This window comes from Uloborus diversus, chromosome 2 (assembly GCF_026930045.1).
Source record: "Uloborus diversus isolate 005 chromosome 2, Udiv.v.3.1, whole genome shotgun sequence".
NCBI lineage: Eukaryota > Metazoa > Arthropoda > Arachnida > Araneae > Uloboridae > Uloborus > Uloborus diversus.
Window position 1 is genome coordinate 86,530,297 of NC_072732.1, and position 27,700 is coordinate 86,557,996.

The window sequence follows — 27,700 nt, forward strand, 5'->3', positions numbered from 1 at the left end:
TCAACTTTGAGACCGCGTAATTAAAAAAGTTAATTAGTTGCCATGGGTTTCTAACATGAACCTTAAACTATAACACTCGGACTATAACTACAGCTGCGTCCCAAAGTTGTTGACCTCTAAACTTGGCCATTTTTTGAAAATCATATACTTTGAGACCATTTAACTACTAAAGTCAAGAGACACGAAAGCTAGTTTATGGTTTTACTTAGTACTATACTGTAGTGAGTAGTTAATCATATATTTATTTCCAAAGGTTAATCACGGCTTTAGCAGATATCCGGACTTAAACAAGGCAAAAAATAGTTTAAAAAATTGCATTTTCAATTGACCTTTGCCGTCAAAGCCATGAGTGAGTCAACAAAATATTTATAGTAGAATGTACCTAGTATCAAGTAGTATCCTTATTTAAAGGAATCCGCTCGGTTCGCTCATTGCTTTTGAAGCAAAGCAATCATATATTTTGCTCTTTTTTTTCACGACCCTAAACTTTGACCTCCATTCGAGAGCCAACAAGTCAAATTAGAGAGGAAAGAAGCTTCACTTTTTCTTATCACAATACTAGTAAAATACCCTGAAAGTTTCAGGAAAATTGAAGGTGTCAACTATCAAGCCCCCATTCACTTCGTTTAGCTTTTAAAAAAATGACTCATAATCATTTCGACAAATGCCCGACGTGCATAAAAAACATGAATAAACTTACTGTTCACAAAAATTGCTGGTTATAATAGTCTGTTGGCACTCATAATCATTTTTATCAGAAGTTCTTTATAGGGCACTAAAGTATCTATGATTATTCGCGTTCCTGCCATGACGAGATCGTCATTCACTGTGAAACCAGATGGATCATTAGCCATCTTCGTTTGCCATTGTCAAGTTCGACTCAGAACGTTCATGTGGAAGTTTTTTGGTTATGTATCATTGATGTCGGTACCCTCATTGGTTTCGTCTTCTTTGTAATTTCAATCAGGAGTGCCCAACTAAAAGGGGGGAGCATGTCGCAGGCTGTGCCATTAAAATTTTAAAGACGTATGGTTTTTTTTTTTTGGGAGGGGTCTTGTGAGGGGGAGAGGGGTTTTGATCTTGGAGCGTCTTTGTATTACACGGGGGAAGCCCTTGATCCACAGGGAAAAGGGCACGCCAGCTATATTATAGTCTGAAATCTCTTTTCAGTAGGCAAGGGCATATGCTCGTATTTTGTCATTCGGTAAAATTCGGAGATTCAATCGACAAATTGTTAAACGTCCCCTCCCTAAAAATTAAGTTCGTGGTACTTCTGAATATGATAAAACTTTTTGAGTATATTGTAGTATTCGAGACCGAATCAAGTTAGTGTAACTTTAAACCATATTTTTCTCAAAATACAATGCGTGTGTGTTGTATTTTTCCTTTTTCTTTTTTTCAATAAGGGAAGCGCCACTTCTGTCACCAGTGAATACACATATGCATTACCTTTACATAAAAAGATGAACATTTTTATTGACGATTTGTAAAACTAAGAACTCGTTTCATAGCTTCCAACTTTGAAGGTCAATGAAGATTGATAAACGGACGCTACAAAACCAAGAAGTAAAAAATGGCAAAAATGGCCGGAAGGATTCCAACGTCTATTCCGGGCGGATCCTCATTCGTTTTCTTTTTAGGTCGGCTCATAATGGAAATCGAGACCTAATTCTCCAATATGTCTTCAAGCCGAACTATTAATCAGGTTTGGTTACAATATTCAGTCGTTCAAGTATGAGTTTTTTTTTAAAGCGATTAGAATTGCTTGTTCTCACATCATAACTGCGTAAATTACGTATAGTTCATGCAAGTAATTTTCTAATGTAAAATATCAACACAAAAAAGTAGTTACGATATTTTCTGATATTGAACTTATATTATTTTGGCCATTCTGAAATTTTATGGAACTTGAGTAGGGAAAAAGACCTTTCTTTAATGAGGGTTTGAATATTAAAAGAGAAAGTTCATAACAGAATTAATGAGGTACCATATAATAGGAGATATTCCGTGAAAACAAAGCTTTTCAGATAATTTTCGAAATTCAAATTCACAGCTAAAATTTTTGTTTTCCTGCTACGAACCTAACCCCATAACCAACTCGCTTAATTTTATCATGGTTTTCCCTTAATCAAGACAATTGTAAGTGAAGAAAGCAAAAAGTACGCATTATTCTGCGCCTTTACCCTACATACATGCGTATACCTATAAAGCATACATACGTAAATGCCCGGTAGCAGCACGTCGCAGATTCTTCAGAAAGCCTGCGAACTATTTCTTAGTAAGGGTTAAAAAGAACAGAAGGTGAGGGGAAAAAACTTAAAATTTCAGCGAACGAAGATTTGTACCTTATTTTCTGAGATTCAAATGTCTGCGGTACTACATAATTCACAGGTAGCATGTGTGTACAGGTAGCATGTGTGTGCTTATGATTTTTAGGTTTGACATCATTTTTTAAAAACATATTTTACATATTAGCTCAGTACTGATTTAGATTTAATGATAAATCGATTTATCTAACAGACTATTTTTGGGTTTTAAATAGTCCCGTTATTTCAAAGTTTTCGAGGGGGTGGGAGGCAAAGGGTATAAAATCAATGCGTTTTTATTTTTATTTTTCTTTTTAACAGTGACTATTTTTTTTAATGATCAATTTTTTTAAACACATGTAACTTGTTATCACTCTTAGAAGCATGAACAAAAAAGTTTTGAAATGAAAAATGGTAATTTAGGTGCATAATTATGGATCAGGAACCGGCGAAATGTAATGACCGGCGAAATTGTAATGTTTAGCTTAGGAATGCTTTAAAACAGTTTAAGGGGTGTTTAACAGTATCTAGAATTCGATATGTTTCTAAAAAAATTGAATACGTACATTTTTCTACAACGCGAAATTTAGACTTATTCGAAGAGTCTTGGAACGCATCCCTCGAGAGTCGATCCCTCCCGTAAGTCGATCCCTCCCGTAAGTCGAGACTCGACTGTACTTCATTAAAATTTATGCCCCCCCCCCCCCCCGCTTCCCTTCTGCGCGACGCCACTATCATCTTTGTGCTAAATTTTTTAAGAAATAAAATCAAAGAAATATCTTTAATAAAAGACGATTTTTATTAAACTTGGGAAAACTTTCTAATGTCCCCCTGCACCCCCGTGAATTTCCTTTACTGCAAATAATTAAAGGGCATAACCACAAAAAATAACCTAAATTCAGTCTGAATGTTCAGGAAAACAACTAGATATTCATGCAATCGATTGACAAGAAGAACAAAAAACATGCAGCACGCTGTACGAAAAGTTTGGGCATAATGCATGCACCCGATCTATTCTATTCTATTCAAGAGTCAGAACTGACCACAACTGTATTTATGTCGAGGACTGCATACTAGTGCCTTGCCTCCATTATTTTATATACCGATAGATGGCAGCACCATCACCGGATCGAACAGTTAATGAGAATTTAGAACTAGTCCAAGAGCTAATAGCTACCTGGTACTAGCACCCCCAGAGGTATCGTTTCACTTGGAGGACATTGAGACCACGAGCATATTTAACGTCGCCCAGTCCCCTTTAATGACGACGGTGGGTCTTCGACCAGCGGGGATCGAACCCGAGCCCCTCCGGCCCCGAGTCCAATGCCCTACCGATCAGGCTACCACGGCCCCATGCACCCGATCAAAAATCAAATTTGGAAGCATTGATCTGCCATTTTACAAGATACGAGTAATTAACAAATAACTAAGAAAGAAAATAAAATCTATTTACTTCTGGGTAAAATGACCTTTTCGACAAAAATGCACCTTATCGAGATCAATTTTCGTCGATTCACTACCTAACCCGCATTTCGAAGACTTCTATCAGGACATTTGCAAAACAATTCAAAACGATTAACGTTTCGTATCATTTTCCCATTAGGAGATTTTTTTACATTTTTATTTTTTTAAACGCGCCAAAGGGGCGATAAACTTTCATAATTGTAAATTTACTTCATGTAACATAACAGCTGAACTGACGGAACGAAACGAGTGTCTACAACTCTGTAATTATCTTAAGCGTTATCCATTGTTGAACGAGACGAAAATTACATGTATCCCAAGGAATTCAATGAAGTGAATTGATCGTTTCCTCCGAGTTTTAAGTTTTCGTTTCGGAATGTAAGAAGCCCGAACTTTCTATACGCCCATTTTCATAAAGCGAGATTTCCGCTAACCTTGGTTTTCCAAGTCTATTTGACCTACTAGATGCTGCAGGGGAGAGAGGTAACAATTTATTTCTCAATTATTTCTTCTCGGGGAATTCCCAATGAATGCAATATTTGTGGACAACCAAAAAATAATGGTTCTTATTGTTGTTATTGGTTTAATGCTGTAAACATTGTTTTCAGTTTCCAAATAATTGTTCCTTTTTTTAATTTGAAAAAAATTATTTAATTTCGACGACTATTATGAAACGCAACTCAAAAACTAATGGATTTTGTATGAAATTAGAACAACTAAGGTTGTTGATAAAATAGTAATTGAATGTTAATTCGCATGCTTTCTTGGTCAAGGGATTTCCCCTTTGATTGTAAACAGAGAACTATATCAGCGCCATCTATTGTTGAGTTATGGATTGAAACGAAAGAATTACATAAAATTTTGTCTCATTTAAATTTGAAGATAATTAACGCGAGTTTTTAAATGTTTTAATTCTATAGTTTTGTTTGAACTGTAAAGGATACTTTTTATGTTTAAATTCATATATTCAAGCTAGACCTTGAATTATCTTTATGCATTTATAAATAAAAAATCCGATTCTACTTGTTAGGTACAAATTTTCTGTACAAAATGCCCAACGAAAGATCGGTGCAAAAAAATTAAGCTGGCACTTGACGGTTCGTGACATTTCAAAATTTTCTACGGAGTGAGGCATGGGAAAATGCATGCAATGTTATCATATATTTTTAAAATAATTTTAAAAGAGAAACTAAAAGAAATAAAAAAAAATTAAAAATATTAATTTGAATTCTTAAATTTTGAATTCAAATTATGTTTTTCGCAATCACGAGTTGCGACAGGACCCTACTCATTGGTTACTACTCTACTCACTTGTTTCTAGACACGGCTCTTGTCCCTCCAATTCTACCCTCCTGTTGAACGGAGACATATGTGTATTAGTTGTGTATGTGTAGGCTTTTGTGTGTGCGTAGACCTGTGTGTATGCACGTTGGCGTGTGTCTATGTGTGTGAGTGCGTATGTGTATGAGCGTGCGTGTGTCTAGGACATGGACGCCACCGACCAGGATCGGCTACCGGAGGACGGAGCCGCGCCTGCAGGTGGCGGTGGTGGTTGAAAAAGGCACGGAACATCAAAGACGGTCAAATGAGAACAATAAGCAAGCAATCGTGATTGCTCAAAAATGCCTACAAATACTCAAATACATTTCACAAAGTTGGGGGAAGAGCAGTTATTCTCCTCTCCTGAAATAAAAAGGCCTGGCGAGAGCCTCACTTTTTGACATGCATTTTCTTAATGCAATGTAAATTCATTTCATTATCAGAAAAAAAAATCACTTACAAACATACTAACTCTTCTGCATAGTTTTAAACTTCACAATTTCACGTGTTAGAATTCTCTTAAGTTGGGCTTGTGGGCTATAACTTACTGTTTATTAGGGTTGGTCAATTTTAACTTTTCTTAAAAATTGAAGATGCTTGTGATGGGAAAAGTTATCAAATCTGTACTTCAGAGCCAGACTGACGTAAGTTCGAAAATTGCGATTTTCCGCTTATTATTTCATTGTATGAAGAAGCCGCATCGAGTGATGTGAGCGTAATTCTTTAAAAAAAATCGTTTTCAATTTTTTATCAGGGTTAAAAGATCGCGCTTCCCATCCTCCGCATGGGCCAGAAAAAAAGTTTTTCCTCTCTCTTGTAAAATTATCATAATGTGACTAACATTCTTCTGGCCCTAATGTACAGAAATGCTTTTAAAAAAATGTTTTGAAATCAGAATATATTTAGACCCTCAGCCAGGCCCTTAAAGTTTCTCCATATGTGTAAAAAAAGCATTTTACATATATGGAGATGTACGGTATTACATACATTTTTAAAAGTTTTATGATTTTTTTTTAATCGCCCGCCGGTAGTGAAAGTAGTAAAGTTCTCTTTGTTCACGAGAAAATATATTCTGATATCGTATAATATTTTAGCCTTCCGCCGGGCAGGAGAAATTTTCAAAAACTCGTAGATTCATTTGGTTCGTGATTCATCTCCTTGAAGGGAGGGGGGGGGGGGTCATCCTGCGCACAAGTGCCTCCCCTCTTAACACCTCAGTGATGCTATTGACCTTGATAGATTTATGTAATTTAAAATACTGGGGGAGTTTTCCCAAAGGAAATCATATTTATATTTTGCAAAAACTCATAAATACATGTTGAGTGTTATCTCCACCCCAGGAGGTTGAAACCCGGGTCAGACCCCCCCCCCCCTCCCGACCCTTAAAGACTCCACTGATAAATCTTAAATACGCTTTTCAAATGATTTTTTTTTTTTCAGTGCAAAATTTTAAAAACCACCCTGAAAAATATTTATTTTGCTCTTGAAAGAATATAATCAACTTTTTCTTTCTTTTTTATTTCCCAGATTTGAATGAAACGTTTCATTTTAATAAGAGAAGGAAGCAATCAAAATGGAAAGAAATGTTTCATCTGATGTCATAAAGCATAATGATCGCACTGGTTACCAAAGCATTAAAAATGATGAGGCAGAAATTGAAAAGAATACAGACTGCGAAAAACCATCAGATTCTATTCATTCCGCAAATTCAGCTAGGTTTCATCGTTGTATCGAATTAGTCAAATCGTTAAGGACAGAGCCGGTTATGTTCCTATTTATGTTCTCTTACATCCTTAATTCAACTTGCTTAACCAATATGATAATGGAAAAAGGTTGTTTGTATTATTTAAACTATTCCAAAGAGATTTGTGCCAATCTTTCCCATCACAAAAACGCAAGTGATGATGCAGAAATTCTAGCAAACAATTACAATCTTTATATAAATTTGCTGGCTCCCATCGGAGCTGTCATTGTAATATTCTTGGCTCCATGGAGTGATAAGCATGGAAGAAAACCACCCCTGATAGTAGCCTTGTTTGGGTACTTTATCTACGATGTCGGAATTATTCTTTGCACCATATATTTCAATTCCTTGATAGAATACATCATAGTTTCGAACTTGGCCATTCAGATAACAGGTGGCTTTATCTGTATTATGACCGTTATATATAGTTTGACATCAGAGACCTCATCTACAGAATTCAGATCGTTAAAGTATACTTTCCTACAAATTGCTTTTGGACTTGCCGTTACTCTTGGTGCCTTAGCTGGTGGGCAAATATACGATCATTACGGATATTTGGCAGTTTTTACAACGATGACAGTTGGACATCTTCTTGCTATTGCGTGGGTCATATTCTTCGTGCCAGAAACGCAAGGCCTTGAAAGTGGTTTGAACTGTTGTGAGAAATTTCGAGACTTGTGCTCATCCCAGAACTTCACTGATGGACTGAAGACATGTTTAAAATCCCGTGAGAACAAAGGCAGAACGCAGTTGTGGCTTTTGCTCCTTTCTGCTTGCACTATTGCCTTGACGTATGAAGGTAGGTTCTACAACATTTATGTTTCCCTATTTTAATTAATTTCATTGTTGTATTTACCCTATTAATGTTAGCTGCATGAATTTTACAGGTAGAACTAGAACATTTGTATGTTTAGGGAAAGAGAGTAGTAACTCCTCGTTATATCGCGCCTCAATTAATCGCTCATTCGGATATATCGTGCTTTACCTCTGTCCCCTGAAATTTAAACTTAATCTAGCTTCGTTCGAAAGTTGAGATAACCTGATTAAAGACATTATATTTCTCAGGAAAACTCTTTACTTTTTAACTATAGTGCCTAGAAAGAGTAGTGTGCCGATCGGCGGGGAAAAAGTGAGGTCAGATCTGAGGAAAATCCAGGTGGCGCTACACTCGAGTAGTACGTTATGCTCCTCAATCAGACTCGTTTTAAATCAGCGATTGCATGCTGATTTCGCAGTTTAAAAGCCCCGTTTTTCGGATTAAACTTATTTTTGCGCATAAGACAAATTCTGTAATAAGTGCTAATTGTTACATGGGTGTTCGTTTATTTTTTGAAGCATATAAAATTACCTTATTATAAAACTACCTTACTTCAATGAAAATAGTAGACTATAAGGGCCCATTCATTCAATACGTAAGGGTCCCGAGGGGGAGGGGGGTTGGAAAAGCCTCTACGTACCCTTACTTGGGGGAGGGTCAAACTCATTCTTACATAATATTTTCCAAATCGATATTTCACATTAGAAATTGCGCGGTCAAGTGATTTGGCAGAGATTATGTTCCATTTGCGTCTGGAAGGTAAGACACGTGTTAGGATAAGATGTTTTTTTATTTGTTTTACAAAGAATTTATAGTGTAAAATATAATAAAGAAGTCGCATTGCGTACTGCATGTTTTATTTGTAATTAATATTACATCAAAAAAAAAAAAAAAAAAAGTCGAAAAAACATTCAGTTTAGATTCTTTTCAGTAACTATTTCTTTACGCAAAAGGTTTAATTTAATAATGTGAATTTAATAACGATTCCAGTGATGTAACGATTCAAGATTTGTTATTTTATCATTTTGAAAAACAAAATGGAATCTTACATAAAAATGGGGGGGGGGGGGAATTCTTACGTACCCTTACATGGGGGAGGGGGGTCAAAAATTGCCAAAATTATCCTTACGTAATTAATGAATGGCCCTTAAGTATTCAATAACAGCGTGTCTCTTATTTCTCTACTAATAATAAAAATGAGTCTCTCTGTCTGGATTTCTGTCTGGATTTCTGTCCGGAATTCTGTCTGGATCCCTGTGATGCGCACAGCGCCTATACCGTTCGGCCGATTTTCATGAAATTTAGTACAAAGTTAGTTTGTAGCATGGGGGTGTGCACCTCGAAGCGATTTATCGAAAATTCGATTTTGTTTTTTTTATTTTTAAATTTTAAAAACAGTTTCCGAAGTTAACTGTAAAGGTTTCGAAAGTTTCGCCTTATTCTTAATTTCCTTAACTTTTAATTTGTTTGATAAATCCATTGATTTTTTCTTCAGACGGTAAGTTACTTGATGCATGTTTTTAATTTTTCCGCAACCATACTTCTTTGTAAATTTGCTATATTTCTTTTGTTTTTCAGAGCTCTCTGTGTCAACAAATATTTACGTTTCTTTTTACAAAAATTACAACTTAATTTTTCACTCAATACAAAACCTTGACATTTACAGTGTCTTAAAGATGAACCATCAGCAAAATATTCAGTTCGTTTCATTACAGGCAACACAAATTTGAATTCCTCTGATGTACCCATCCCATTGCACACGATTCTAGCATCAACGTCAATAAAAAGTTTTCTGACATCCGACACTGATTTAAGAACAGGATAATCTACTTTTACACCTTTGACTAAAATAGTAGCATTGATTTGTAAATTTTCTTCTACTTCAATAATGATCTTTTTATCGTCAATATTATTTTCCACATAATTTTCATTATATACAAAAACTACAATATTTGGAGATTTTTTAAATTTCATACAAACCCAATATTCGTTAGGCAAATTAATATGAACAATTTCATCTATAATAGATTTATACGTGGTTATTTCAGTTTCATCTGCGGAAAGATCAAGTCTTATTTTTTTCAAACAGGGAACATTTTTCTTAACTGCATAATTCCTGATGGACCTTTGCTTTGGTATTTTTTTAGTTAAGTATGTTGGCAGATTTGGGAAAATTGTCGGAATTGCCTCATCTTTCAAAAAAGGTCTTCCTCGAGGAATTAAAACTTCCTCACCATTTATAATATGCTTATAATGCGTTTCAATAAAATGTTTTTCGAAATGCAGAGCAAAAATTGAGCAATATTTATTAAAAACTTTATCTAACCTGGGAATTAACGAGTTCCACTTCTTTAGTTTTTCTTTATCTGCTGGAGCTTTAAAAAGCGAAACTTTTTCTTTGCATGTTTTGTATCCACTTTTGCACCCTGGTACGAAACAAGATGAAGCTTTACTTCTTCTAATATTAAACTTTGATGCCTCCATTAAAAGCCTTAAACGCTGTTTCATGAAATATTCACGAAATAAAGGTAAAAAAGAGAAACGCGGAACTAAATTGCAACAAAATCCCGCGTCTACTAATGTAAACACCGCGAAATTGAACGTACACCTCGACCGCACTGCCCTCTAGCGGTTTTCATACATTTTGTCTTCAAGAATCGAAGGGGAAAAAGCGCCGATCGGCACACTATTCTTTCTAGGCACTATATTTTTAACTCAAAAATAAACCACGGATATACTTCATTCTTCCGACTTCGCTACATTATTACACTCTTAATTCAAAAGAACGAAAGAATAATTCTTAAAAAGAGTGAAATCTATTGCGGGTGCATTCATTCTTTCTGAGTGCTAGCTTTATCGAAAAAAGACGCTTTACGAAAAAAACCAAGACTAAAACTTTTCCTTTATTGGCGTGAAATTCGGAAACACTCCCTTTGAAGAGCGAAAAATAAAAACATTCTTTAAAAGAAGGACTCAAAAACATTTTCATTGGTTCGATTCTGTCACGTGATTTTGTTTAGGGAGAATCTCCTATACCTCCACGTTCGGCTTAACTAACGTTGGTCGCGAATACCAAGTGAATGTTGCTATCTAAATGTCTTCATTTAATGAATTATAACAATATTCTTTGCCGAATGAGGTTTCTGAAGGAAATGCACAAAAACTGCATGGTAAGTGCGAAGAATTTTCTTTTTTATTAAAACTTGTAACTGTTAATATTTCTTGAACTGCTCGTATATCGTTACAAATCACCCACGTGCAATGTTACGGCGAACTTTTTGTAACTTTTTCTTCCATATTAATGAAACTTGCATCAACAATTTTGTTTCGGTCATCGAATCAAAAATATGACATTTGAAACAGTCGTTACCATCTTTGGTGTGTGTGTGTACTGTATATATATTTTAGGCAGGTTTTACAGACCCGACCATGCGCAAATCTATAGGTCGGATACCGAATCCGCTCCCGATGGTCGGAGCTCCAACCACTGCGTATATTTTAAATTAATCAAATATTGTTTTTGTGTATAATAAACTTTAAACAGTATCATAAACTTTGTATAATACACTCATTCATATGTGTAACGGGTCATTCATTAATTAAGTAAGGGTCCTGAGGGGGAGGGGGTGGAAAATTCTCTACATACCCTTGCTTGGAGAGGGGGGGGGGGGGGTAGATCCATTCTTACGTAATATTTTCTAAGCCGATATTTTATATTAGAAATCCGCGGCCAAGTGGCTTGGCAAATATTATATTTCGTTTGCTTCAGGAAGGTAAAAGTAAGTATTATAGGATGAGCTGTTTTTTACTTGTGTTTCAAACAATGAAACGTGTAAAATATAATAAAATAATCGCACTGTGTTTTGCATGTCTTATTTTTAATTATTATCGCATCATATACAAAAATTATTTGTCGGAAAAACATTCGGTCTAGAATCCTTACAGTAAACATTTCTTTACTCAAAAATGTTTAAAAAAAAAAAAAGATAGTTAATTTAAGAACGATCCTAGTGATGTAATATATGTTATTTTATTATTGTGAAGAAAAAAAAATCTTACGTAAGATGGGAGGGGAGTCTTACATACCCTTACATAGGGGGAAAGGAAGGTCAAAATTTGCCAAAATTGTCCTTACGTAATTAATGAATGGCCCCGAAGAAACAAAATTGAATTCAAACGTATCTTGTCACACTTTATGAGTGACTTTTAAAATTAATTTGGACTGATGTAACTTTTAAAACATTATTAATGTTAAAAGGCACACCGAGAATATCAATATAGTTATATAGTTTCAAAATTTTTAATCTATTTATTTGGAACTGTGTGGGTTTTTTAATTTTATTTCAATCTTTAGATTCGGAAATGTACGTAATATTGCACGTGGGTGATTTGTAACGATATACGAGTAGTTCAAGAAATATTACCAGTTAAAGTTTTAATACAACAGAAAATTCTTCGTACTACTTAAAGTACAGTTTTTGTGCATCCTCTTCTCTTCGGAAACACTAAAAACAGTTTTTTTTTTCATTTTTTTAACAAAAAACTAAATTTTCTTTTCCAAATGAAATAACAGTTTGGAAAACAGTTTTAAATTCAAATACACAGCATAAGCACATGAAAACACATTTAAAAAACAATTTCACCAAATGAGAGTGAAATGATTTTACCTATTTTATTCTAAAAAAGAGTGAAATAGCGGCTTTCCAAAACGGAAAGCAGCCACTCATTTAGGATATTAATTTAGTCTTAAAAAAGAGTGAAAAACACTTATCAAAAGGGAGTGAAATTAGCTTATCCAAAAGGAGTGAAAATAACCGCTCTGCAAAAGGAATGAAATTCACTCCTTTAAGGAAAGTGCGTTTTCGACACTGGAAAGGAGTGAAAATTTACTCAGTCTGAGTTAAAATCGCTGGAATTTTTTAAGAGAGTAGCTATAACGGTTTAAATTCTTATTTCACTGAAAAACCATTAGAACCTTTTAAATTGTTTTTTATGCTATTAAAAAGCAAATGGTAAGAAGATTTTCTTTGGTTGCTTTTATTCAAAAGTTCATCCTAATATAAGAATTAGCAGGGTTGGAAAATCTGTCCAAATTTTCACCTTCTGATACAATTGGCCAAATTCGCAATTTTTGCGCCAAAAATGCGATTTTAGTATCCAAAAAGATTCACTACAAAAAAAAAAAAGCAGTTGCATTCATTTTTTGTTATTAAAAGCTAAATATAAGCAAATAAGTAAAAGAGGGGGGGGGGGAATTCGTTATATTTCTTCTATTCGGCGAAAATTGCAGGCTGTGATTTAAGTTCCAATCCTATTGCATCCTGTACAATTTTGAATTTTTTTGAAAAATGGGAGTTACTTTAACCTATGTTACTTTAAATTGACTTATTTTATTTCTTATTTTTAATGAATATTTCATTTTTTGAGTGAAATTAAGATATAATTTAATAATGCGTGTAGAAAAAATGTCTTAGCAGTGCATAAAAATCTTTAAATTTATTATTTTTTTAACTGCATTTAAGAAGTATAATCTCTACTGTGTATACATGCATCTATTTCATTCAAAGTATGTTAGGAGACTCCTCGATTTCATTCTGACCATATTTTTATCTGTGAGATTGAACATATAGGTACAAGAACTAACTCAAAATATCTACATACGGACTTTATTGATGTCTGCCATCCACATTACAACGCGCAGAGTTGCGCTTCCACTGAAACAAAAAAGCAGTCGACTACCTGTCAACAGAAGGTATTATTTTATCTGGCGCCACCTGCCAGATAAATTTCTTTACATCAAAATTTACATAAATTACGATAAATAAAGAATTGAATAATTAAAAATACAAAACAGTTAAAAGTTCTTTTGTGATCAGTTTCACAACAAAGTATGAAAAAAAAGTATTTTATTTAGCACGTTATCTACTGCCTATCTGCACATATTTCTTTTTAAATTATTATAAAATATAGATTGTTTAACGCAGAATTTACCCGATACTACTGATGTTTGTTAAGAAAAGTTTCTGTGGTACCGTGTGGAATTCGAACTGATCAAAAGTAATCCATGAACATTGAGTGAAGTTAAATAAAATGTAAATATTTGGTCACGGCAGGTGAAATGTATGAATAAACGTACAAAGTAGCAACATGGGCTCCATATCCATATTTTTTTTTAAAGTTAAGCCAATGAAATGCTATTTCAAAATTGTGCTGATTAATGAAGTAAAAGATTTAAATCTATTGCATGAAAAGAATCAGTGAGCTTTCTTTTTATATAAATGTTGATTAATAATTTCTCCAACAATTGTAAAGTAAAATTTTGGGACACTTCAACCTCTTTTCAAGAGTTTTAAAAATCTTCAAGGGGCTGAAAAAAGAACTGAAAAAAGTATTCAAAGTTTGAATAATTTTATATATTTATTGATTGATTTTTTAAAAAGATTATGTTCGTCAGCTTGATTTAAATCATGATTAAAATCATGATTTAAATCAAGCGATTTTTTAAAAACAAATCATTAATTTAAATCAATTGATTTGAATTAAGCGAGAAAAGAAAGTCATCTTTAAAGAAAAAAAAATCAAATAATTAAAATCAGTAAATTTTATTTCTATAAATTAATTTTGTATTTTTTAAAAAATACAAAAAAATTGTAAATTTTTTAAAAGTTTTTCCCCCTTTTTTTGTTTTGTATATATATGTTAAATGTAATATATTAAAGGCATTTTTTAATTTAAATGCTATAGGTGTTGTCTGTGTCATGTAATGCTATAAATAAAAATATGATAAATGTTTGTAACAAAGTTCTATGAAACAACTAAACCAAGATACGGATTATGTATTATAGTTAATCATACATTTACCAAAAGTATTTCTTGCACACTTGTTTTACGTGACAATACTACCACCAAATTGGGTTTTAAAAATTACTATTTTTGCGCTTTTTGCTACAAATATTTCGTATTTGTTTCAAATTGTGCAGTGATCATGTACAGAATTAAACATTCTGTTACGAAACCGTGACACAAAACTGATCATTGAACTACAAAAACGGCATTTTTACTGATACCAAACATTTTTTTCTAATACAAAATTGACATTTTTGCTGATAGAAAGATGATACAGAAATGAATTTTTGCTCTTCCAACCCTGGGATAAGTTATACAGTGAAACCTCTGTATAACAATACTATCTATAACAATAAACCTGTCTTTAACGATATTTTCCTTGGTCCCTCCAGCAAAATGTCAGCATTTATAATCAAACTATCTGTAACGATAACCTGTTTATAACAATACTTTTTTAGCTCCCAACAGTATCGTTGTAGACAGGTTTAACTGTATTTATTGTAGACGCACTTATCAGTTTCTTGAATTAGTTCAATCCTTGGCTTTAACGACCTCGGTTACATCGCATTTTCTGATACATCGTGCATTTTTATTGTCCCCTGACAAGCGCGATGTAACGAGGTACTACTGAATTTAAATATGTTTAACTGAATATTTTAAAAACGTCCTCACAGCTGACGTTCACGTATCACTATTTCGAAGAATTAAATCATTTTTTTTTTTTTTTTTTTTGTATCTTGCTTATTGTACTCTCTACTCTTTTTGTAATGCAAAAACATGAGTATTTTAGGATTGTCAGGATATAAACTACTACTGTAAACTCTCGATTATCGGCGGTAGCGTTATCCGCCGGTCTTTTCACTTTTTTTTTTTATAGTATGTACTAATTTTATAGTTCCTAAATGTTTTTTAACTCGTTTTTAGCTTGTACTATATTTTTTTACGTTCTTTGTTAATTTTTTAGCTATAATTTATATGTATGTGTGAGTGTTATGCATATTTTTAAACTATTGTATGCACTAGTGTCGTTTTCTACGTATTATTCGAATTATCCGCTATTTTCGGTATCTGCGGATAATCTGGAGCTAACCGTACTTCTCGCTGGTTCATACGTGTTTCCTTCTACGCTAAATAATTTTCCTCTTTATTTCATTGTCTTACTTCTCACTTGTTTTTTTTTTAAAAATCATACACGTGATTTGTTATTATTATTTTTTGTTATTTTACAAAAATTGATGTTTGAGTTATGTTAAGTTTGTCACTGTAAGTTTTCTGTTTTGAATAAATACTGTCAGCCCCGCTTAATCGGGTAACGGGTAAATGAATAAATACCCCGCTTATACGAATAAAGCCTCCCGGAAACGAATATTTCCCAATAGACTCAATGTTAAGGATCCCCGCTTAATCGAATAATTTCCGCGGATAATCGAATAATATTGATCATCTTTCGCAAATATTTTTGCTGAGAAAAATTTTGAATAAATTGGAAAGAAATTAAAGTAAGAACAATTATTGACGTAAAAATATAAAGTAATATTTTTCGCCGACAATGGGCGAGAAAAACAACATTCATATTCCTTCAAAACATTTCCACCATCCTATCAAATCTCTTCTGCCCTTGCCATTGCAAAACAAAATGATACATAGCACAGTCGATAATTAAATTAAATAACACAATTAAAGATCGCCCAATCCAAAAAAAAGTGGACATGAGGATGAAAATTCAAATTTCATTCAATGTGGTTGAAATTTTGCATACACACTGTTAAAAGTATACTATTTCATATTTTATTGAAAAAAAATTTCATTTATGTCATTAACATTCTTATTTTAATTACTAAAGTGGAACTATATCAGTGCAAACTAGACTGCACCAAAACTGCTTATGTTGCATGGTCTATTACAGCTGAACAAATAATTCTAGAAATCTATAAAGTTTCACACATAATCTGACATTCATTAGCAACAGTTTTTTCCCGAAGAGAAATGTCTACTAATCTTCACTACAAAAGGTAAGCATATTTAATTATTCTTAATTATTGTGTCACACCCGCAACAAAAAAATGCATTTATATTTCCACAGAAAAATTTATTTGCCTAAAAGTTTTGAAACTTTGTATTCTAAAATAGTTTACCAAAGTACTTTGAATAACAAACAGAAAAAAAATTAATTAATGTTTTAATTGGAGTTATTAAGCGTTGCGGGTGTGACATGTTCCTGTTGCGGGTGTGACATTTAGTTAAAGTCACACCCGCAACATCTTTTTAAATTAAACACAAATGTAATTCTGGAATGCATGTAGATGACAGCACTAATGTTTTAACCTTTGACCTAACCTTTGGCCTTTGACTTATTTGTCTAGACACCAGTTAATTCAAAATTAGTATCTTTAGAGCATGTGCAGTTGATTTATTTAGCTTGGTATTCTATATTATTGGTTCTCCTAAGAAACATTTTTGTATTTTTTGATTTATAATTAAAGCAACTATTCAATAAGGTAAGATTTTTTTTTTTAAATAAAACTTTAAAAAACCAAAACAATATTTTATCTTTTTTAATATGTATAAAAATGTATAATTTTGCTTTCAGCATTTGACTTTTTCCCCCTTTACTTTTTAAAACAAATAATGTAATATTAGGGACAGATTATTTTTTACTTCAAATTCAAAATAAATATAAAGAAATAATAAAAATAGTAATGAAACTTTTATTAAAATATTTATTAAAAAAAACTTTGTATAAAATTCTGTCAGTTAAAGTTTTAAATGAATCAAAACTTAATGTTTTTAATTTCAATTGGGGTTAAAAAATTCAAAGAACTTCAAAAAAAAAAAAGACATGTTCAACAATATATTTTGGGACTTGTAGTGCTATATTTATTCACTTTACACATTTTTTTTTTTTTTTTTTTTTTTTTGCAGAAGAATGAACAGCATTGAAAGATTCCGAAATCATCGTAAAAAGATGAAAGAAAACTCGGCTAAATACTCGGAATATTTTCTAAAAGAAAGGGAAAGAAACAAAGCAAGAATAGAAATTACAAAGAAACTACTTTAAAAAATTACATCTGTGGCCATGAAAGAAAAGAAAATGTAGAGGCAAAACCAGAATGAGAGGCAGAGAAAGTGTAGAGAGAGAAAGAAATCTTCGACAAAAGGGGCCACACCATCTCCAGCTGTAGAAGCAGAGTCGATGGCAATTTTTTGAAGAGCTCAAACCTTTGGTAATGCAATCCATAGACAGGTACAATCTTCTGTTAATGTCATACAACCATAAAGACTACAATATTAAAATTGCATAGTCATACTTTGCAAGGACTCATAGATAAGGAGCTGTGGATGGTGTTGGTGCGGTAACAAATAAAAAATGTTGTCACTTGCCGTTACAGCGTAGAGCAACAGTCAATTCTGCATCGGATTTTGCCATTTGAGCAGAAAAGGCTCTTAAAAAAATCAGAGTACTTTATTCTGCGGAGAGCGACATCACAAAAGATGTTGCAAAAATGCTTCACGCACGCTGCTGTCTTGTACAAAGCTATACCAAACTTACAATCGGTACACCATGTTGTACCGATCGATATGGGTACAATTCAAGTGGCAGGCACTAACTGCAGAAAGTGCACTGAAGATAGTTTCATTGCTGCCTCAGTCGGAAACGATCTCCCTTGGTAATATAAATGCTATTGGAGATTTTGTAGAATTAGTTTTGTTTTCTACCTCAAAAAAAAAAAAAAAAGGTCATATCAAGCAAATAGATGGAGAAGACATACAAGTAGAATACTTGGAAAAAAAACCTTCAACATGTATACATCAGGCCCAATTAGTCAGACATATCATGGAAGAAACAGAACATTGTAATAAGAAAACTAACACCCCCTGAAATCATCAATTCTAGATTGGAAATGAGATTTATGTAAAAAAAATTTCCTTAGTTATTTGCAATTTCTCTTATTTATTACTGTGCTAATCATAAAATGTCTGATTGATAACTATTTGTGTATGTTGTTATTTTATTGGCCACACAAGTCACACCCGCAACGGGTTGTCACACCCGCAACGGCAACTTTGAATATTTTTTACAATGAAACTAATTGAGTGAGTATCTAAATTTTTGTATGGAATAATTAGTTAAGTATTACTGTCTAACATAAAAAAAAACCAGTTCGATCAGTTGATATAATTCACAGAGTTTTGAATGTTTTGATCGCAAGGTGAAAATGCATGTCCTTTTTATGTCACACCCGCAACGGGTAGAAATTAATTTTTTAAAAAATAAATAAAATATCAATCAACTTGCAAATTGGCATCAATGTACCTGCAAGTGATCTTTATTGAAAAATATAAAAATTGAAACCTATACTCTAAAATATTTTTGCTGATGACTAATTTAGTTAGTGTAAATGTCACACCCGCAACTTTGGATTGGGCGAGATACACATTTTTGACTATAATAATTTTTTTAATATTAAATGTAAAATACGGTAGACGAGGAGGGGAAAAAGGGAGTCAAAAAAGTGTTACTAAAAGGCTATGAGCAAGCAATCCACCAGGGTTCGAAAATATCGAAAATATCCAATATATATATATATATCCGATATTTTAATATATATTTGATATTTTCAATCAGCACAAACTAAAGTCCTCAAAATAGTAAATGCATCCTCAAATTACTCTTTATTTTCTTATATTATTATTACAATATGTAGACTTAAAATTAAGGTTTCTTTCATTACTTATATCTAATATTTCATTTTAAATTTTTATCAGTTTTTAGTGGAGTTGATTTAGCATTAGCTGTTTTACTCATTTTTCTTATGTTGCTACTTTTACAGTTATATGATTCAGAAATAAATAATATGCATTAGCCGGTGCACACTCATAAGACATTCTCTTTTTTTCTGAGCAATGTTTAATATTTAATTAGGCCCTTTTAAAATGAATTACAATTGTTGCATTGCTAATATATTTATGAACATGAAATAAAAAGGAATATTATGTTACTTTGTTATATTAATCATGTATTAATGAATCATAAAAATATTGTACATAACTTTTTGGTTGTTTTTAATAAAAAATAAACAAAATTACTATGATTAAAAATTTTTATATTGAAAATACTGTAGTTGAAAAAATAACTATTGAAAATATCAAAATGTTATGATATTTCAATGATATATATCGACTGATATATATCGGCGAACCCTGCGATCCACTGTTATGGAATTTTTCAAAAATTAATGTTCTGAAAAAAAGTGGCCAAAACAAAGATTTCATGACTCAAGCTGGAAGTTACTTTTATAATTTTCATACTAGCCTAGTCAATAAGGGTTTCGTGTCGCAACTAATTTAGGGAAAGCTGAATTTTTGCAGGATGTTAGCACATAAAGCAAACACTAAAAAAACACAAAGTCCTGACCCCCACCCCTTTTGCCTTTTTCCCCACCCCCTCCGAAACTTTTCAAGCGCAGTACTATTATTATACGTTTTTTGTGTCGCAACTAATTTAGGGAAAGCTGAATTTTTGCAGGATGTTAGCATACAAAATATACACTAAAAAAACACAAAGTCCCGACCCCCACCCCTCTTGTCTTTCTCCCCACCCCCTCCGAAACTTTTCAAGCGCAGTACTATGATTATATGTTTTTTGTGTCACAACTAATTTAGGGAAAGGTGAATTTTTGCAGGATGTTAGCACATAAAGTATACACTAAAAAAAACACAAAGTCCCAACCCCTCCCCCTCCTGCTCCCCCTCCCACCCCCCAACCTTTCCGAAACATTGCAAGAGCAATACTATGATCATACGCTTACATCTCAAAAATTAATGATGTTACCGAGGAGTTCCTTTTTTTATTCACTCCTAACAATATGAGACACCAGTGGTGCCCAATCTACGGCCCGCGAAGCTAATCCGCGTGGCCCGCTGTTTTGTGAAATCTTACAACTCGAAGAGTACGATTGATGACAATGTTCCAAATTTGTAGCCAAATATTTAGAAATTAGGTTACGAAAAACAGGTTGCATTTAACAAAAGAAGCATCAAGTAATGAAAAAGAAAATTTGTTTGCAATTTTCCTTCCTTTTTCGTATTTTCCCATGCCATTTAGAAAAAAGTAAAACATTTTGAAATTTTATGTGTGCTCCAGTCCGCGAGAACGATTTTAGTATGATCTTCTGCCCTTATGGAAAGAAAAAGATTGGGGACCACTGTTATAAACAAATTACTTTACATACACTTTTTTATGTAGATGACTCAGTTTCACTGTATTACTAACTTAATCACATACAGAAAACTCACCACAAAAAACAAAAAATAAATTCAACTAACAGCTTTTTATCATTACGAAGAAATGTTTGAACAAAACTTATAGATAATAATACAATGATGATCTGCAATAGTCATTTAGCTGAAATGGAGCATCAATGTAATTACGTTCACTTTAAGGTTTTACAACGAAAATGCACTATTTTGTAACAAAAGTTTATAGTTCGTTTGTGTCGCTGATAGTCTAAAAAATGTTTGGTCCAAAAATATTGTTACAGTGCATTCCACTACAGTGTCCACAAATAGACGTGCAATCGAACCCAGCTTTACGACAGCTACAGCTTTGTAACACACAATGTTTTACAACTGCAAGATTATTAGTAGGAGAAGTTCATTTGGAGCAGGGGTAATTGTCATGGACTTAGATGTCAGTCAGTTGCTTGAAGTATATTGTCAACCCCATTATTCTGCTGGAAGTTTAAAATCTAACCAAGTTTGAATAAAAGTTTGTTTACAAGCAAGTAATAGCAAAAATGTCTCTAAAGTCAAATTTTGATTAAGCAAAACTTGAACCAACTTCAGACGCCGCACGTCAACATCTTTTCAGGGTTTACCACCAGATTCAAACTTGGTTAGGTTTTAAACTTCCCTCAGAAGAGTCGGGTTGTCAATTTACTTCAAGCAACAGACTGATTCCTAAGCTCATGGCGATTACCTATGCTCTAAGAGAATTTTTCTGACTAATATCTTGCAATTGTAAAACATTATGAGTTACAAACTGTATCTGTCGTAAAACTTGGTTCAATTGCACGTCAATGTGTGGGCACTGTAGTGGAATGCACTAACAATATTTTCGGACCAAATCAACGAAATATTAGAAGATGACACCTTAAGACTAAAAAATAATAACCAAAAATAATATTAAACATTAATAATATCCGGTGCGAGGAAATAATCAGTTGAAATATACTACAGTGAAACCTGTGAAAGTTGACCACTTGCGGTGCACTATTTTAGTGGTCAACTTAAACAGGTGGTCAACTTATAGAGGTTAATTTATATGATATAGGACTAACTCTGAACCTGAAAAAAGTAGTCAACTTAGACAGGTGGTTAACTTACAAGGGTGGTGAACTTGACAGGTTTTACTGTATTCTTGATTTATTTAATGCAAGACTTAAATAGTTAGCCAAACATTGACCATTATTTTGTAGGCTACTATTGGCGATACGAACGAACTATAAACTTTTGTGACGAAAAATTGTACAATGGTAGTAAAACTTAAAGTGAACGTCATCATATTGTTGCTCTATTTTAACTAAACGACTGTCATAACATTATTAACTATAAACTTTGTCCAAACATTTCTTCCCAAGACGTATAGATAAAAAGCTATAATTTGTTGAAGTTACTTTTTGTAGTGAGTTTTCTGTATGTGATTAAGTTATTAAAATGGTGAAACTGATTTATCTACATAAAAAGTGTATGTAATATAATTGTTTTTAAGAGTGGTCCCCAACATTTTCTTCCCGAGGGCCGCAGATCATACTAAAATCGTTCTCGCGGGCTGAAGCACATATAAAATTTCAAAATATTTTACTCTTTTCTAAATGAAATGGGAAAATACGGAAAAGAAAAAAAAATGGAAATCAATAATTGTTGTTATCATTACTTGATGCTTGTTTTGTTAAATGCAACCTGTTTATCAGAAACTTATTTCTAAATATTTGGCTCGTAATTTGTAAGATTGTCATTAATCGGACTCTTCGAGTTGTAACATTTTAAAACAATGGGCCACACGGATCAGCTTCGCGGGCCCGGATGTGTCCCGCGTACCGTGGGCTGGCCACCACTAGTTTATAATATTGTTAGGAATTAAATAAAAAAAGGAACTCCACGGCAACATCATTAATTTTTGAGCTTTAAGCGTATAATCATAGTACTGCTCTTGCGATGTTTCTGAAGATTTGGGGGGGGGGGAGGAAGCAAGAGGGGTAGGGGTCTGGACTTTGTGTTTCTTAGTATGAAATTTAAGTACTAACATCCTGCAAAAAATCAGCTTTCTCTTAATTAGTTGCTACACTAAAAGTGTATAATCATAGTACTGCGCTTGCAAAGTTTCTGAGGGGGTGGGGGAGAAAGGGAAGAGGGGTGAGGGTCGGGACTTTGATTTTTTTTAGTGTATACTTTATGTGCTAACATCCTGCAAAAATTCAGCTTTCTCTTAATTAGTTGCGACCCGAAAATGTTTAATCATAGCACTGCTCTTGCAATGTTTCGGAGGGGGGTGGGGAGGAAAGCAAGAGGGCAAAAATTCAGCTTTCCCTAAATTAGTTGCGACAAAGCCAACTTTTTTACCTTCATTGACTGGACTATACTTGTAATATCCTATATATACACTAATTTTGAACTATTTTATTGTTTATTTAGCTTATTTCAAAAACTTTTTACCGATTGCATTAGTTATTTTCTTTATTTAGCTATTGATTTATGTATACGTATTGCGTTATAAAACAAATGTTGTCTATTTAAAAACGGAAAAAAAATTTCCCCGCTTAATCGAATAATATTTCCTGGAACCAACGATATTCGATTAAGCGGGGCCGACAGTATCCAAAATATTTTGAACGTATTTTCAATGTTGCAACGTGCTTCTTATGCCAATACTTTTCTCTGCCTTTAGCTTGATGCTTCAAGATTACCTCATAGTTTGTATAACGAATAAAAGTTTTGAGTTGAATGGTTACTAATAACGAAAAAGTAGCTACTAAGTTAGATGCTTCTTTTGAATATAGAAAACTAAGTATTTGTATTGAATTTTCATGTTTAGTTAACATGATGGAGTTTAACAATAATATGAAAATTTGTTCACAGAAATTGAATTAAATTTTAGGATAAAAGAGAAAAAAACGGCAGCGGAGACATTGTAGTATTAAAAAAACATCATGATCATTAATCGGCAGATTATTAAGAGTCGATTAATTGATAATCGGTCAATGCTTATCGGCGTTTGTCTAATATAATAAATAGTATATTTTATTCAAGTGTTTGCAGAGCAATTGTCCCTCTCGGAGCCTAAAGTGAGAGGTCACCCTGTTGTCCCAAGAGATTGGCGCCAAGGGAAAATCAATCTACTCCCGTAATCAAAATCAACAGCAAATAGCCTCCCGATCTTTGTTGCATACGACATGATTTTCAGTCTAGAATGGATTGAGATAATATTGTAGAAAATGTTTGCGTTTTTTTAATTTAAATTAATTTTAAATGAAAATCTCACTTGGCGACGGTTTCAGAATAGCAACCATACACGCACTAAAAACTGAGCAACTTTGCTTCCTACTACAAATCCTGTAATACTATTAGGAAAAAAAAACAGTTATCGATGATTCATAAGACTTTGAGGGTCTTAATGATAATTTTTAAAGTTCATTTTAATCAATTTTTATATTTTAAAGTGTGGATGTTTTAAAAACTTGTTCAATCTACGGACATTTAGTTCCAACTTCCTCATGCAGATGTCGCTGAAGTAAGAAATCTGAAAAATACCAGTGTCTGGCACTTTTCCTAATTAACTCTACCATAAATCACTTTAGCTTTCTCCCCTTTTTCCCAACGCGAGCCAGATAACGATGTTTCCCGAGGGCCCAGGGAATCGACCCCCCATCGAGAAGTGGTTGAATGCGTTCCTTTTGCTAATTTCAGCTTTTCACTGAGGCATTTCGCAATTTTTAATTCTGTCGGTCTGTATTTTGTTGTTGTGAATGCCATTCTCTAATAAAATGAAAAAAAAAAAAATAATAATAATAAAAGCGATTTTTTGGCTATTTTGAAACGAAAAACATTTATATATGTTTTTTTATTTTTATTTATGAGATAAATGAAAAATCATAGTGTATTCGACTATGTGTGAGCAAAAATTTTTAATTTACCTAAATCTGTCACGTTTGCTGTAATTGTATAGTTTGGTTTGAAGTTACCGGTTTATTAACGACTGCTTCGGTTTAGTCACTTAATAAGGAGGATTTCTTCTCTGGAAAAAGCAGGCTCCATCAAATATCTGTTGTTCGATCGACACTCAGAATAATTTCTGAAATTTCAACTTTTCATCATAGTTTTCCTAAACATTCTTGACTTAATATCTGAATAAGAAATAGTATATGATTTACACAAACACAAACATCGTATATGGGCGATAAAAGAGAAAAACGAAAGGTGAAAAAATGTGCAGACCAAATCCAAGAAGCTTTCCTGTTTTGAAAGTTTTAGGGTTGTGACTATTTTTCAAGAAAATGAGTAATCTCCTTTCAATAATGGTTTGGAAAAGGATTTGATACTGTTAAATTTAATCTTGTCCCCCTTTTCTTTTTCTTTTTTATTTTTCCTCATGCAAATTGATCACTAACTTAAATCTCTTCTAAATATTTAACATTTATGACTCCTTTTTGTTCAGTATTTCCGTAATAAATACCTACTCAGCACATAACTGTAAATTTTAGTTTTTACATTTCAAATCCAGTGCAGATTTTCGTGGATGGTATTCTTATTCATTTACTATATCTACATGACAGTGGCACTTACTCCCTGGAACCTGAGGGGGCCCGAGCCCCCCTCCCAATAAATCAAGAAAATTATTAGTTACATTATGTTTTCAAAACTCATAAATTTATCTTTTATTTTTCTTGTTTGAAGATAGTTTACCTTGTAAAATACATTCAGTAATGAGTTAAAACAAATAATTATTACGGTTGTGTAAGCAGGTTAACTGAAAACGAGTGGTGTGAATAATAATAGTGTTACAGTGCTGCGAGCACTGTAAACATTTGTCCCAGTGCGCGAACTTACGGGTCAAGTCTGTTGCCGGTGGGCAGCGCTGCGGCACACTCACCTAAGTGTTGCTGATCTGGGAAAAAATAGATGAGAGTTTGATATATTATATGGGAGGCGTGATAGTTTTGAACACTTTTGGGAATTGTGTTTAAAAGAAAACCTTCACAAAATGATGATCCTTCCCTTCCTCGGAATCGACGTATACCAAAGAAACATGAAAACAACGAAGGCAGCTCACCGCACACTTTCAAAATCCCAAAGGAATACAGTTGACTCCCGCTACTTACGCGATATGGCTATAACGTGATTTTTTCTCCTGTATTCAGACCTAACGCGAATTCCTCACCCGCAACACGAAAATTCTCGGAAGGGAATCGTGGTGTGTTCGTATCGGCTTTATTATTGGGTACTAAAAAAATGTTTTTTCCATGAATGGATCTTCATCCTTTCAGCATCGCTGAGAGTGGAATTTTTCTTTTCATTTTAAATGCGAGAGTTAATGAAATATAATGACACCTAAGAGCGCTGTTTCATCTAAAGTTTATGAAGATAAAAAGAGAAAGTTTCTGACAGTTAAAGAAAAGTTAGAGCTTCTGAAAAGCTGAAGCTCAACTAAAAAATGCGTTGAAGGTAGCACGAGAATTAGGTATGAGTGAATCTTCCATACATACAATTACAAGTTAAGAAAAGGAAATCCGTAAAAATTCACCGAGTAGTGTCTTAGTAAAATGAAAAATTTATGAAAATGGAAACTGCTCGTGTATTGTGCACAAATGTCAATAATGGATCGACTGTATAGTACAACTAAAGATGCATTTGCTTTTCTTACTATATATATACTGCATCCCTCGCGTAAGTCGGAACTCGACTGTACTACAAGGCAATATATATTGAGGTTTGTAAAATGGTGTAATTTTGCATTATTGGGCGATTTACATTAACTGGACGCACACAGGTCATTGCAGTTGAACAAGAGTGCTTGCTTTTATTAAGCAGAGGTGAAAGAGAGGAGAACATTTTGAAAAATCAACTAAGTTTTTCAAAACTGATCTAGACATTGATTGACTGCGTTTACACTTAAATATGTTAGCCGATATCATTAATGAAAAAACAACTGGCCTTAAAAAGCATGCGTAAATTAAATTACCTTTTTGCAAAAATACTGTGTGTATTTGTGTTTATTTTTTCCTTTTTTCAAAGCCAAAAAATATGTGTCGGGCTTGTCGAGTTTTCGTGGTTCTAATGTTGATTATATGACTTTAAAATGCTTTAAATAAATCTTTAAAACTCACTATTTTTCATCTCAAATTTAGAAAATTTCCTGCGGCATGCCCCCCCCCCCCCTCCCGACAGTTTTTAAGTCGGCATCTCTGGGAGTGCCTTCAATGCAAGTCAAGCGCCCTACCTTTTCCATGTCCAGCTACGGCACTGCATGACTCCCCATAAAATAGAACAAAAAAATGTCTCTTACTAAGACAAGTGACATGATCTAGTTGAACCAGAAAAATTTGTATACCAACTTTTGGATTGTTTTACTATGAAAATGCCATGTCACATACTGTTTGTTTTTTTAAATTATACACATCAGAAAATATGTAAATTGGCATTTTCAAGGCACAAAAATCGACCTTTATTTGGGAGGGGGGGCACCTCCGTGGGATTACATACCCCCTAAACCCCCCGGTGATGATTGGCACAGCCCCCTCCCCCCCAATAATTTTTGCAAGTCAGCGCCCATGCTACATGGGCATTGCGGAGTTAGGGGTGGGGCAAAGGGCTAAAACCTTCTATCTCCTCACACATACACCAGATCTGAACATACACCAGGTAATGTATAATAATTTATAAATATGGTAGGGTGGGAGGAGGGGTTCTCCTATGTAATCAAAACTTACAAAAGAGTAAACAGTCATCTGCAATGGTACGGAAAGGCTTGGAGGAAGTAAGGTGGAGGTATTTTTATCTGAAGTTATTACCTTCAAATTAAATCAATCAAATATAGATTACTTTGTTCCCAGGATGAGGGGGTTGTATCCCCCACGCCCCTCCCGCCGCCATTTAAGAGGTCAGCCGCCGTTTAACTTACAAAAGATTAGACCGAAATTCCGGAGA

The 27,700-nt window shown here is 33.5% G+C and overlaps 1 protein-coding gene across 2 annotated transcripts in view; it reads left to right on the forward strand.

Moving 5' to 3' along the window:
* Positions 1–4,029: 4,029 nt before the first annotated feature.
* LOC129217152 (proton-coupled folate transporter-like) overlaps positions 4,030–27,700 on the forward strand; it is a 34,374-nt gene continuing 10,703 nt past the window's right edge. The window contains exons 1-2 of one of the 2 annotated variants that reach the window (XM_054851412.1): positions 4,030–4,253; positions 6,618–7,633. In XM_054851412.1, the coding sequence (XP_054707387.1) occupies positions 6,664–7,633 (970 nt within the window). In that variant the 5' untranslated portion in view covers positions 4,030–4,253; positions 6,618–6,663. The remainder of the gene's footprint in view (positions 4,254–6,617; positions 7,634–27,700) is intronic. The other variant, XM_054851411.1, reaches the window with a different exon arrangement.